The following is a 14,852-nucleotide window of genomic DNA, read 5'->3' as shown; positions in this document are numbered from 1 at the left end:
ACCTTGCTTCTAGTTGGCCAGTAGCAGCATTAAAATCATATGAGTGATGTAGCATAACAGGTTCAGTATGGTTGAGTCCCTCCAGCTATAACTGCCATAACGAAATGTCAACCTGCCAGGTCACATATGACTACAGGAATGAATATCCATAAAACTGAGAACAAAGTGGTCAGCTGGGTCTGCTATGGATACAATAGATTGCACACAAGCCCATAGTAAACACATCCACGAATACTGTGTGATGCATGCATGGTTTAGCATGTTCATGCATTCTCTTTAAATCCACATTTAATGACATGCACAATTATGCATTTGCTTACCACCATACAGTAGGAATTATTAGGGCACTATTATTATTTTATAAACATTGTGGATCAGGGATAAACATTCAAATAATAATAATAATAATAATAATAATAATAATAATAATAATAATAATAATAATAATAATACATTCAATCTGAAATGCATTAGATGTGCCACTGTTGTTCTGGCACACCGTTTTGACCAGACTCCCAGGGCACGCAAAAAATACAGGGAGCACATGATTCCGGTGTTGCCCCTGTGATCACTGTGTGTAAACTCAAGTCCAGTTCCGTGTCTTGGCAGAGAGGTGGGAACAGTATGTTTTAATTTAACTCGCTGATGTGCAGCAGTAACTTTTACAAGCTCTGCAGCTGTGCATCTGAGATTCTGGCAGCTGTAAGCATGTTCTTCAAAGTGCTTTTCCTTCTCGATGCATAAGCACAACGAACAAATACAACACACAACTACAAAGCCATCCATTGAGGGCTGTCCTGGAAAAACGCGATAACCTACAACTTCACTTTCAACACTGAAGTGGCTGTGGCTTCACACCATGATTATAATAAGCAAACTGAAGTGAATATTTGTTTTTATTTTCACTCCAAATTACTAAAAAATAACAGTAGTGATACAGATAACCGACTTCTGTTTTTTTTAATGTAATGTTAACTTAAGATAATTGCACACAGTTATTATTTTGTTTGTGATTAGGTACATTTTAAAATCCGCTACAACGATCATCAAAATACTGAGCAACTGAAACTGATCTGAGGAGTGGCAGAAAATATCTCACATATGCAAAGATCTTCTATATCCTCAGCCAAGATATCTGGGTGTCAGTAGTTTTATTTCAGTATTTTACTAAACTCGGTACTGTGGTCAATTCTAATTGATTAATTGCACATCAAAGTGACAACACTACCTTACCAGATGCTGTTTTATGTGCTGCCATTCAATGCTAAACAACACCTTCCACTAGTATGTTAAATAACACAGCAGGCCTATGAGACACACATATACCCGTCCCATGGAATTGGACTATTAAACAGCCATTAAACAGAGCAGTCGATCCGCTGCCCATGTATATAAACATATATACATCAATACAGTCTTTAATGTACTGAACAACGTGTGCCTTCACTTTCCTCGCAAACAACTTCCATGGGCGTGCCTGTAATGTTTTCTGAACGTCTTGTGACTATGCGCTTCCCTTATATACATCTGCCAATGCACACATATTCAAGCAAACACTATGCAGTGTTTTGGCTCTGTGCCCTGCCTCACATGATGCAATTTCAAGGTCTGAAGAGAAAGAAAACAAGGCGTTCGAAGAAGGAAACCGCAAAAGAACGCGTGTAAACGAATACTGTATTCAGAGGCGAATGAACCCCCAACACGTTCAGATGCATTACAACGATTTAATGAATAACAATAGTATTGGTTTTGCAGAACAGTGCGTACCATAGATACTAAACAATTCTGTATCTTTAAAAAATAACACTATTACCTGTGTGTTTCATATCCCATAATCCCACAAATGAACCCCTTCCCTCAATACTAGAACTCCGGCATACTCTTCTAAGCACATACTTTTACGATAAGTGTAACTGCTCCCAGTCGAAATCGCTCTCAAATGTAATTATTTACTGTATGCCTTATTTTCTCTTATTTGATTTTGCTCTTACTTACCACTGACTTTATTGTATTTTATAACTACTGTATAAAATACAACTCTTAATGTGATATTTTGTACTGTGATATTTTATACTGTGATGTTAAGAAAATTAGAGTAAGTTATCATAACAATATAGTTAGAGAAATTAAAATGACAGGTAAGATGCCAGTTAAAAATGCTCAAAAAATGACAAAGTAGCCTGTCCTCAAATGAAGACAATGGCATCTTCAGTGGCGTTTTTGAAATGCGGTCTATGCCAGGATCTCCGGGGCTAAGAGCAATGTGTTAAAGTTTATTTTCTGTCAAAAACAATATCTGGTATTGCTATTAGACTATTGGCAGGTCCTGTTGCGGGGCCGATTATTTCGAATTCAAAGCTAGATAACATTTATTATCTTGCATACATCGTACCATTTTTAGAGTTACACATGCAGAGTAACCTTCGTTATGTAAGCTACACGTACGTACGTACAAAACGTGCTTGCCAACTATTATGTAATTTCTGATAAACTGAACACAGCGCAGCGTATTCGTTATTCTTTATGTTAAAAAATATAATTTGTATGTAAGATACAAGCATGAAAAATAGACACTGTAGCCCAAGTGACATATACAGTATGAAACGCTTAAAAAGAAATCTATATCTTGGAAAGAGATAACCGTGTCTTATCAATTCCATGCTTGTCTGCTATATTCTTATATCATTTAATTATGTACAATTGTCATTTAGAAATGAGAAGTTTTATTAAGCATGACTATGTAGTTTTCTGCCCCACAAAATGTCTTTAGAAAATGTTTTTTTTTTTAACAAGCACGTTTCTTGATGACGCCCCTTTTAAAATGTTTCGCACAAGTGCACGTTTGTTCCTTTGCTTTTCTAAAAGGATGAAAAACAAACTTTAAGTACCTGTAAATGATTCTGTACGTCACTCCTGCAATGAAGGTGTTTCTGGCACGAACATTAAAGATGTTTTTCTAGGTTTAATAAAACCGAAGCAGGTGTTGAGCCGGTCCTGAAGAGAACTGCGCCAGTCAAAGCAGAACAAAAACATCTGTACATTGTACAGCATGTTTATTGTGCAATTAGACTGGAGATTGCTGTTATTTTTATTTTTTGTAAAACTGAAACAATTCAATTATGAAACTGAAACAGATGCCCTATTCATCCACCCGTCTGTCCATACATACAGACAGGCAGACAGACAGACAGACAGGCATACATACATACAGACAGACAGACAGACAGACAGACAGACAGACAGGCAGCCATACATACACACAGACAGACAGACAGACAGGCAGCCATACATACACACAGACAGACAGACACACATACAGACAGACATACAGACATACACACAGACAGACAGACAGACAGGCATACATACACACAGACAGACCGACAGACAGGCATACATACAAACAGACAGACAGACAGACACACAGACAGACAGTCATACACACAGACAGACAGACAGACAGGCATACATACAGACATACACACAGACAGACCGACAGCCACCGGCTTCTCAGAGATTCTAGAAGCTTCCAGGAACCTCTGTATGATTCCAAAACATATCTTGAAAGCTCCCTGGGCATGCCATGGTCAACTCCAGCGATAGGTCACAGCAGCAGGCTGATATAACTCTGATTGGGACTGGCGTCTGTTCATTCATAGATCAGATCTTTATGATGTCTTTACATAGTGAACGTATTATAAATATTATAAAAAGCGTGGGAATATGAAGGTTTACTTTAAGTACATGTATTTAATTGTCTTGAATTGTGTACATGTTATTGTTATATGGGTACTATCCAGTTAACGTTGTCACTCAATTGGACTGTGTGTCCAGTCCTGGACTTGTTTTGTCACGTAGGGCTATTCTGTACTGCGGGTAACTTTAGACTTGAATCATAATAGGATTTCTCATGATCCCTGGTTAAATACAAAAAATAGACAAGAAACTCAAACGGACACAATGTACCACTACTGTACAAGGGTCTCTGTATACGAGGGAATGAAATGTACTGTTCAAACGCCTAACTTCAGTGCCCGACCGCACGTCTCCCTCGCCTCGGAGCTAGATCTGTGATACAGCGGAACCACGTGGTCTGCAAACTACATGCAATAGCTGGCAACAGAAACGAGGCGGCTGTACACGGAGCGAATGCAATTAAACAGCAGCATTGCGCCAGCATCCGGCTGCATGATAAACTAGTACTTACTGGCAACTACAAACCGAGGCTAGGCCTTACTCACAGCCAGTGCCGGGGAGGGACCGTGTGTCACAGTTTCTGGTTAGCTGGTCACGTTGCACCGATAAAGCATTTAAGATGATGACAACATTCTGCACTGACTGCAATCAAACCAAAACGCATCATGGGGTAATTAAAACACAGCGCAGCAAAAATGAAATCGGTGTATATCAATAAACGCAGGAAAAACACTGGAAATGGTTATCAATTCACCAATTCTTGCTATATTACTGTACTATGATTTCCACGCGTGGAATTTAAAATTGCAAATAGCTTATACTATTGCATACTAAGGGCTAGAGAGAGGGGGGTATGCAGAACTTATTTGTAGACAAAAAGGTTTTGTTTTTCAAATACAGCTTCCATAACAGTCTTGCATACTGAAATACAGTATATTGTCCGGTTGCTACTGAATTGAATGGATCATTTCATACAGTTACCCAGCCGGGTTACAGTAATGATGCTGATGAGCGCGGTGTATTAAAGCGAAATAATCTCCTCCAGTCACCACTTTGTTAAGACATCTCACAGCGAGATCTGAAGGGCCGCTGCGATACGTCACAAACCAGCACTCCTTTCATCTCCCGGCGTTGATTGTCCCTGATTTTCGGCGTGGTCATTCGAGCTCTGTTTCAAAAGGAAATTGCCCTAATTGGCGACAGTGCGTTGAACTGTTGTGTTGAATTTCTTTTTTTATTACATTTATAGACCATGACGAGTTTTTTTAACGATCAAGCTAGTTCTATACTTTTCTACACATACACAAATAAATAAATACATAAATAAACGAGTCTATAGTCTGCATGGGGTTTGTCGTTACTTGAGCAAATTCTCCTGCGGGTAACAACAATATCAATTAAAACAATACTGTTGCCAGGAGTTTGATATCCGGGTTGAAAAACGAGGAATAGTTATACTTATTAGCCTAAATTGTAAATAAATGACATGTTCGGTGTGTTATAGCCCGAGCATCGTCTACTACCTATATTAAGAATACAAAATATATCAAACATGCGTCATGCATGGTCCCATTTTACTAAATTTGATCGACAGCGCCCCCAGCTGGTGCGGCTGTGCTGCAACATGTAGAAACTGAAAAGTCCCATATATATATATATATATATATATATATAATTTACAACTGCAACTAACATTTACTGACCTTATTCAAGGAACATGTCATTAATCATATAAATCACACCAGGCTCTGACACAATACAGCACACACTGCAACCGAGGCACAACTAGCAGGTACAGTGGCACCATCTAGTGGAGAAAGTGAAACATAACAGCCAAGCCGCAGTAACACGATTCTGCTCAGGCTGAAGATTCCGGGAACAGGAGGGAATTTCCATTGGCCAATTAAAGTCTCAACCACACGCATAACTCACAGGAGGGCTGTAGATCACAGCTATGGAATATGAGAATAGAGATCGCTTTGACTTTTTTTTTTTCCAGTGGGACTTTTCTTTTGTTTTTTCCAGTGGGAGAAGCACACCGATGACTGATTAAATATAAGTGATTTACTTATTGTGAAGTGTTGCTTCTGTAATTCCTCTAAGTAAAATATCCAGCTTCTCATGTGAACGGCATAATGCGGAAATCTGAGTTTGAAAGAAAAATAACCCTAACCAGACAAGTTTATTGACTTTTAAAATATTTGTAACCATAAGCAGCGAGAAGAGCTTTAACACCAGAGAGAAATAAGTCAAGAGAAAACCTAATTTCATAAAATAACGTGGCTTTATTGTATATCTCATTATATATATAAACCTAAAAGCATCAAATTAAATACACATGTAATCTGTAACACATCCAAACCCTGCCCCCAGCTTGCCTGTTAATTAAATTAATACAGATGTCTTTAACACTACAGAGCTGAAGCAGGCACTAGACTTGGAAGATTCTGTACCAGTAAACACAATAGTCAGAGGCGACAAAGAAAAGGCAGGAATCTGTGTTGTGCTGGTCCACTCTAATGCCTTTAAAACCCCACAGTCCCTCAGCAGCTGGTGGGACAGGCATCCCAGCTATAACATAGCAGTTCTGGCTCATTAAAACACATGGGGAGTGTTAAAGGCGAAACAAGTCAAGTATTTTAATAATACCAAGTCTCCCATCGTTTAATTTAAAACCTCAACATGATGCCATTAATTATCCATCAAGTACAAAGACAAAAGACAACTCCTTGAAATTATTAAATAAATTAAAAATGCAAACAAAATATCCATTGATATCTAAAGACTGGAACTGATGCCTCGAGGTTGGAGTTAAAAGATGAGACAAATTCAACTCCGGATTGACTAGACAGAAATCGCCCTCAGTGATGGGTTGCACAATTGGTGTGTGAATCAGTCTAAAAGCTACAGAACCCCGATTGGTAATAGAGAGTGTTTACTCAACCTCCCTTCTGGTTTAATCCGCAGTGCCACATGTTTTTAATAAACTAATGATGCATCCTTTTCAAATCTGGGTTTTTCTTCTATACAATGACTGGTTTCCACAAACCTGGCAGTGTACTTGCTACTAGACATGTAAATCTGTGTTACGAAAAATCCACTTTCAAAAGATCAGGGCTTTTTCTTTGGAAACAAGTGATCTGACAGCTAAAGCTACAGTATCTCACCGTGGACTTGCTTTGTTGAGCCGACAAAAAGCACAGTTGATTTTAATCTTAAATGGAATTTAATTGCTACTGAGGGCCATGAGAAGTAATCAAAGGACACTGGTAAATCATCCTTTTATACACATAATAACAACCTAGCCAACCCTAAATAGTATTGTATGCATTTAATAAGTGTAACCCATTTCACACTGCAGCATGCATTGTGCCCCCCTCTTCCTAATCTGAAGGGCATCCTGTTACTGTTTAACAAGTGAATATTATCTGGCTATTAAGGGACAAATATAGCCAACTACGGGAGAACAAACAGAGTTCACCACTAAAGTACTACATTTCAAAAAAATGGAGCAAACAGCAAGCTAGGGAAGCAGCCTCTTTGTCTTCTGAAGCGTCCCTGGAATATTCCACGACCTCCTATCCTACTGAGGAGGGATGATTTAGTCCAGTTATCTTTCTAGCTAAGATGGCTCATTAATGAAACGTTAATCCAATTAAAATAAATACTGCTTCACAGTAACTTCGATCATTGCCTTCCAAAACACAAGCTAGCAGCGTCATCGAGTCAGGCTTTCTTGTACTGTTGCCCATAGACTGGGGTGTAGCTGGGAGATCACAATTCGACAGTATGAAGCTGAATTGGCAATTATAAAACTGTTTATTACGAACGTCGTTCAAAGTCTGCATATTCTTTCAAAGTGGTTTCACTTTTAATCTGAATAGCACTTAGCGCTTAGATAGCCTCCGAGACTTAATGCAAACCAATCTGGTCCCAGCGGTCAGGATATGATGTGGCTACTTCAGGATTCATTGGTCAAACTTGCATTGATTAAATAAGTATGTGATTGATTTGCAGCTACCTCTTTACTGAATTTCACTTCCACGTTATTAAACAGATGACATGAAATAGGTTTGCTTGTATCCACCGCTGTCATTCTGTGCTCACATTCTGTCTAGAGAATATATCTTGCATCTATTGACTGCTTATTACCATTAAACCGAACAGCAATCAATATTGCATATCAATTATATACTTAAGATGCAGTCACACACAGTTTAGTTTTCATCCCAACATTTGTTACACTATAAAACAGATTTCTAAAATTTACATTAACAAAAACAACAGTAACAAAGTTTCAACTAAGTTAAAAAAAAGCTTTAAAAACAGCTAATACTCATAAAACATCAGTTACACCAAAAATATGATACTTTTAGCAGATTATATATTTTTATACATATATCTTTTTTGCTCAAAAAGAGCCACATATAAAAATAAACTCTCTTTCTGTCTCCACAGTGGTCTCCGAGATGGAATGTTGCCCCAAAGCTTGTCTCTCTACAGTCTGAAGGGAGATGATCCATTTTCAATGACAGATCCGGGCTGTCATTTCTTTCTGTTGGATACGAGGAGGAAAACGACAGGGTTAAATAAAGCTGCATGTTTACATAAAAATCACTGAGATTCAGGGGTTTGCTTATTAGAAATAACTATGTTTCCCTTAGGCAGTCAAAACAGCCGCTTCGCATTCTTACCAGTAAACTGTGTTGTGGCAAGTATGGTCTTGTGAACAGAAAACAAACGACAAGTTTGGCAACATGCTTTTAACTAGGTGGTTTAAAACAGATGAATATCTCATATTAAAACTTGTAATCGCATCAACCATCTTTATGCTTGCAATTCTGCGCAGGTAAATGATACACCTTCAATCCAGAAATTTCCCTGGCTTGTATAATACTATACACCAGGGCTCTCCAATCCTGGTCCTGGAGGGCCGGTGTCCCTCCTGGTTTTTATTTTCTAACTGTACACTAAGTTAATGAATTGGACCTATTAAGTAATTTAGGGTACAGTTGGAACAAAAACCAGGAGGGACCGACCCTCCAGGAGCAGCATGTGGTCTGCTGGCCTCAAGCCCCTACCTGGAGACCGCACTGCCCTCCTGTCCTCCTGCAAAGCAGAACTCACCAGCGGCTCCAGCTCCTTGTGGTCTATGAGGTTGAACTCCTTGACGAAGTAATAGAAGTGCTTGTAGCATGTGTTGACGTGCGCCTCGGCCCCCATCTGCAGGACCCGGTCAAAGTGGTGGATGTAGACATGCACGAAGACCCGGAAGAGACGGGACAGGATCTTCTTCGCCACCTGCATGAAGTTCTTTGGGAAGGGGGTACCTAGGGGAGCAAGGGATCAAATACACAATTACAACACGCACTGCACGGCGGTCGCTATACATATTTGGTTGAGCCGTGACAAAGCTACAGGAAACACAGGGATGGCATCACTGGGCATGCCAAGACACTGTCATGTGTTCAAGGTCAAAACTCACTGAAGCCACCAGTGGCACAGAGTTCTTACATGTACAGCTGCGGTTAAAAGTTTTGCATCACCCTATAGAATTAACTCATTTTACTCATAAAGTCGAGTGAACTGGAAAACGAAACAGACACTAACAAACCAAGGAGCTTATAGAGTGAAATGGAGTAACGCGCGGTCAAGTTCAGCTTAATAAAGTAAGATGAGAAACTATCTGAGAATGCATTCAGTTAATGCACTATCCTTGCACTACTAATGTCGTTGTAGATATAACTTGCTGTAATCCTTACTTGTTGCATCCTAGTTCATATAGAACTTGTTGTATTATTTGCACTTACCGTAAACTACACTGCATTTAAACATTAACCTTGTATTGTAATACTGTACTGACCTGTAACACCTGCAAGTCATCTTGAATAAAGGTGAGTGCCAAATAAATAACAACAACAGTGTATACCTGAATGACTGAGACACAGCTTCAGAACAGCTGTCAATCCAAACTAGGACAGATTGAAAAGAAGGGAGGAGAAAGAACAGGAAACCACGGCAGAAAGATGTCCGCGTCTTAAAGAGAAGGGAGTGAAATCGTGCCGAGGAAGTCCTTTCACATTGTTCAAAAGCAACAGGAAGGGGCCAGCACTGAGGTAGGCGAGCAGCTACAGAACTGTGTGACGTCTTTGTTGTGTTACTATAGCGACGGCCACAGCCACAAAACTGAGGAGCGGCCCTTTTAGATCTCTAGTATGCGGAAACAGCTGAGGAACTGCAATAAAAACACACCACAATAAAAAGCCTTCGTGTTATCAGAATTAACATCACATGTTACTGGAACGAGAAGCTAAAAGAATAATCTCTTCTGAACCTATTAATGCCACACGCCATCATATAACAAGACAGTTTAAAAGGAAGTAGCATCATTAACCCTGGGCAAAGAGATATTACTCTGTGCTTGCCAAGTAAATTAGCGTAGTATAACATGGTAGAATAAGAAAGTAGAGAACAGTAGTTAAATAGCAACTATGATATGCACCTTAAGTCCTGTACGTAAGCAAATGGTCAACTAGTATGTCTATCATAAATTTCCATGATGTAACAAAAAATAAGTGGTTCTCCAGAGGGGTTATTTGGCCAGACTCATTGGTAGAATAACTACAGTACTCCATGAAGGTTCATGGTGCATCTGCTAGATTCCCTGCAGGTGATAATAATAGCAATTCATTCTTCTGGTGACAGACGTGCAGAAAGACGTGCCACGCTCCTCGCCTGGTGCAGAAAGACGGGCCAATGCAAAAACAATATCGAGTGTGAAACTAAATGAACTGCCTTAAATGAGATTCTTCTGCGGCCCTAAAATGTGTGTTGGAATTAAGAACAGATCTTAAACTCAGTATTGGAATTCTCTCAGCTGGCCTGTCGTTGAAAAGCCTGGCCTACACCCGTGTCTGTTTTAGAAAGCGCTCCGTACCGACGTTGGTGGGGAAGATGACCTCGTTATTGATCTGCATCTCAATCCAGTCCATCAGCAGGCTCATGTACTTGGGCGCGGGGAGGGCGGTGGGCTTCTTGTACTTGTGCTCGTCCTGCCAGCGGTACTCGTACTTGGGGCCGCCGGACATGACCGGGCACGACTCGTCGGTGCAGGACTCGCTGATGGTGCCGTAGATCAGGTTGACGCGGTTGAAGAAGTCCACGGCGTGAACCGCCACCCAGTCGCTGAGCCCCTCCCCGTGAGGCAGCAGCACAGCCTGCTTCAGATCCAGCCCGGCGTTCAGAGACGCCTGGGCCTTCTTATGCAGGTCGAAGCGCTGGGTGCCCTGCTCGAACTTGCGCTTGGGCCGGAATGTTTTGTCCTTGTTGAACACTTGCTTGAGTGCCATCGACATCTCTGGGTGGGGAGTGGGGGGTGCTTCTTAAGACTTGTATGCCAAAGTCAAGTCTTTGATACGTAGCAGCCGTTTCTTCTAATGCTCATGGAACCTGTTCAAAATAAATATGTATTAATAAGTTGGCAGGGTCTGACACTTGCACTAGCCCTGCACCCACACCTGGACTTCAATTGAGTATAGTATTCAAATGATCAGGAGCCAGGCGTTCAATGTAAAATAAACAGTTTCTCCCTTCCAGCTCCTATTAGTAGTTTATTCATGCTGTGATCAGTTCAAAGCACATTTACCAGGGGTACAATTGTTTATACTCCTGGCAACTGATCATTTCAATCCCTTAAAAAGTTCTGAAACTCTGGTATGGGTGCAGGGCGAGTGAGAGTTTCAAGCACAGCATTCTGTTATATGTTAGGCTGAATATTTATTTAACTTTTCTCACAAAAAAAAAAAGACAACTGATATCCCCCACCTGTATTTGAAGGACTGACAGCTAGGTACGAGTCACATGCAACACTTACATGGATGCAATGCACAAATGAAATAAGCATGGCTAGATTTAGAGTGGAGTTCACACTAAAACAAAAGGATGGAAATAAGACTCCTATTGCATAGTAGTTTCAGCCATTCCAGGTTTTAATACCAGCTTGATTAGCCAGAGTGTATAGGTAGCAAGCTCAGGTGTGTCTTACTAAACTCATAGTAAAACCAGGAATGGATCAAACTGCTATGCAATGGGAGTCTTATTTCCAGTCCTGAAAACGCTTCCATCAGTTGGATGGGTTTTCAGTGCAGAGCAATGTTTCGATGTGTAGTTTGCATGAAGAGCCAGCTGGTAATCTGCCTTTCAGAAGCTCAGTGCCAGTCTCTCAGATGTACAAGTGCTTGATTAATGAAGCATTAACATGCAGGACGTGAGCTTGTCACAACACATCCAGGGCAGCTGGATTAAGGTTTTTACTCCGATGCATAACATGCAGTCTTTTCTCAAAACAAAATTCAACTTGGATTAAATCTTGGGACTAGCTAACGTCACCTCAGGTAAGGCAGGCCAAGATTAGTGACTTGATATTGCATTGGCTGATTTTACAAAGATTCAATGAGGGCAACTCATCAGAACTAGTACTTTTATCCAATACAAGTGTGCAAGTTATTTTAGCTGTGAGTGACATCTGTGTTAGCAACTTATAAACAGCTACTTTAGACTACTTTTTACAGGCATTTTAAACTAATCTGATAAATAAAACACCCACACACACTTTGTTTATAGACACTCTTCTATAGCCAGTTCTTTACACTGTGAAACCTGACACCTTCAGTTGTCTGCACCAAAATATCAACACCCCTAAAGATAAGGATTTTTTCACTCATAGTCCTTGTCATCTGTTGAAAGGGCAGATCTTGGTTAGAACAAACCGTGGATAACCTTTCCTAAGGTAACATTAGGTTTTCTAAACTAGCAAACAGTCCAAAAGTTTCTTGTGATATGGTACTGGGTACTAGCTGAATTGTGTACTGCTGAATCATTTAAAAATTACAAGACTACTTTTCATTAAAATAATAATAATAATAATAATAATTGTACAGCACAGCGATGGAAATAAGACTCCTATTGCATAGCAGTTTCACCGAGAGCATGATTCGCCACGCTGCACTGGTATCAAGCTTAGGTGTGTTCTATTAAACTCACAGTAAAACCTGGAATGGATCACATTGCTATGCAACAGGAGTCTTATTTCCATCCCAGCAGCTGTACACTGTGGACACATACATCAAACGACCCTCCAACAAAAAAGACTAAAACATGCAAGCCTGGTTATACATTTGAAGTGACAGCTTAGCATATGTTTTTGTACCACTTATATTTAGTGTACCGCAACTGAAAGAGAAAGTTAGCCCGGGTTATTCCCCGTGGACTGCAGGAACAGCTTATTTTTAGGGTATAGGAAAGAAATCGGTCAGAGCTATCGAGGGCGAGTCCCCCCAGTGCTGCATAATAAAACAAAAGGACAAAACATATCCCGCGACGGTTTTCACAACGGGATACACTAGGCTGATCAAATCGTAAGCGCCTTAGCTACTTCAACTAAACACGTACAACGTCTTTAAAAAAAGCATTTCACATTGCTTTCCTCAGTGATGATTATAAGACAGTCGCAACAGCATGCTAATCTTGTCGACCCGCGGCGGCGCCAATTCTGGACACAAACGGCGCAACATACATTATATAATGCGGGTAACAGGCAGTGGTTGTTTGAATTCACTTCGTTTGTGAGATATCGGTGTTTGAACAGCACACAGCAGTATTGCGAAACGTGACAGCCATTTCCCCCCGTCACGCCTGCACTAGCGTTTTATTTTTTTTTAATTTTTTTTTTAATAACTTTCCACACTTACCTCCTTGATTACTGGATGGCGTATAACACAGCAGTAAGTTATCGCCGGTCTTCAGGACTCCAATAATAACTCGGTGTTGACTAGCAACTCTTCAGCAAACCTTCAAATAAAAGCGAATCCAAAATTACAAAAATCAACAAGTAATTTAAGAGACTTTCAAAATACGCGTCGGGGTTTAGACTTGAAGGCCCCTCCTCGCTCGAGCAGGACACACTTCCTCTCAAGAAAGCGTCACCCAATACCGTATAATCACGCATACAGGCGCATCACGTTGGGCGACACGCTTATATTAATTATATAAGCGAACTAAGCATCGGTTTATAAGCGGGACTTCAAATAAATAAACAAAAATAGTTATATTCGTAGCTTTACATATGAAACCAAAGCAGCGGCAGCATTTTTGTTTCACAAAAAACCGCAAGTATACTCGTATACGCTTATTTATACGATTATACGGTAAACATCTGAGACTAAAGAGAGACGGGTCACATTTCTGGGGCGGTAATTGCGGTAAATAATTGGCAAGGACTGGAGTTTAACCCCCTTGAGCAGCCCATAATACCCCACTGGCAGTTTACACCATGCCCAGGGCTAAGGTAAGGGCTAAGGTGAACTCAGGGGTACGCCTATTGACTTTTTCTTTAAATGTTATGTCTTGAAATACGACATAGGTCAGTACAGTATATAAAACCTGCTACCCGAGTGATATTTAGGATAAAAGACAGTAAAATAAACACATGAAATTGACCATTTTAAAGTAATTAATGCAGCGCGTACAGAGTTCAACTATGAAGTCACAACAGAATACAAAAATAAGTTAATTTAATGCCGGGGTAAAACACGTTCGAAGTCGAATATCGTTGGTAGTAATTGGGGCGATTGTGTTAGGTTGTAATTCATATTCTTACAAACTTCTGAATATCATAACACGACACCGCCTGTTGCATTTGCTTCGTCTAATTTCCTATACGCTGAGTTTCTGATGAAGATCCGCTATATCTTTGTATATAAAAAGTAAACACGCAGACTATTAGCTCATAGACTTCACGTTAGAAAATAAACTTACCTGCTGTAACGTGATGCGCGGCGAGACTGTAACGTAACGTGTGTTTAAATCCCTTTTATTTATTAATCCAACTTTTCTCAAAGATAGGAAATCCCCACTTCCGGTGTGACTCACGAAGTCCCAACGATGGGACTGAAAAAGCTAATTCTGCTGCCTTAAAAAGACAGGGTGTTATTATTCTAATTTCTATTCATATCACACAATTAAAAAAGAAACGACCGATTAAGACGCTCAGCATTACAATCACGCTTCTTTCCCATATATTTATGCCAACTTTTAAAAACGGGATGTTTAGGGGACGTACACGTGGTCCTTTAGGCCAGCTGGGGTTCCTCACCCTG

General features: G+C 40.2%; 1 protein-coding gene across 2 annotated transcripts; it reads right to left on the bottom strand.

Moving 5' to 3' along the window:
• Positions 1–5,961: 5,961 nt before the first annotated feature.
• LOC131696457 (MOB kinase activator 3A) lies at positions 5,962–14,796 on the bottom strand. 2 transcript variants are annotated; one of them, XM_059014930.1, is made up of 5 exons: positions 14,512–14,796; positions 13,446–13,545; positions 10,634–11,145; positions 8,824–9,026; positions 5,962–8,251 (listed from the first exon to the last, which is right to left on the bottom strand). In XM_059014930.1, exons 3-5 carry the CDS (start codon positions 11,049–11,051, stop codon positions 8,222–8,224), a joined length of 651 nt encoding a protein of 216 aa, XP_058870913.1. In that variant the 5' UTR covers positions 11,052–11,145; positions 13,446–13,545; positions 14,512–14,796; the 3' UTR covers positions 5,962–8,221. The 2 variants fall into 2 exon arrangements, with proteins under 2 accessions (XP_058870913.1, XP_058870912.1); XM_059014929.1 differs by lacking the exon at positions 14,512–14,796 and having other exon boundaries at positions 13,446–13,649.
• Positions 14,797–14,852: the final 56 nt, after the last annotated feature.

The sequence above is a fragment of the Acipenser ruthenus genome, chromosome 49, assembly GCF_902713425.1.
Source record: "Acipenser ruthenus chromosome 49, fAciRut3.2 maternal haplotype, whole genome shotgun sequence".
NCBI lineage: Eukaryota > Metazoa > Chordata > Actinopteri > Acipenseriformes > Acipenseridae > Acipenser > Acipenser ruthenus.
The sequence above is the reverse complement of the archived record's forward strand: the minus strand, read 5'-3'. Positions and strand labels throughout refer to the sequence as shown.

Coding starts and splice junctions, on each gene's coding strand:
- LOC131696457 (XM_059014930.1), bottom strand. CDS start 11,051: ATGTCGATGGCACTCAAGCAAGTGTTCAACAAGGACAAAACATTCCGG. Junction 9,027..10,633: donor CATCTTCCCCACCAACGTCG/GTACGGAGCGCT, acceptor TTGCTCCCCTAG/GTACCCCCTTCCCAAAGAAC. Junction 8,252..8,823: donor ACAAGGAGCTGGAGCCGCTG/GTGAGTTCTGCT, acceptor CGTATCCAACAG/AAAGAAATGACAGCCCGGAT.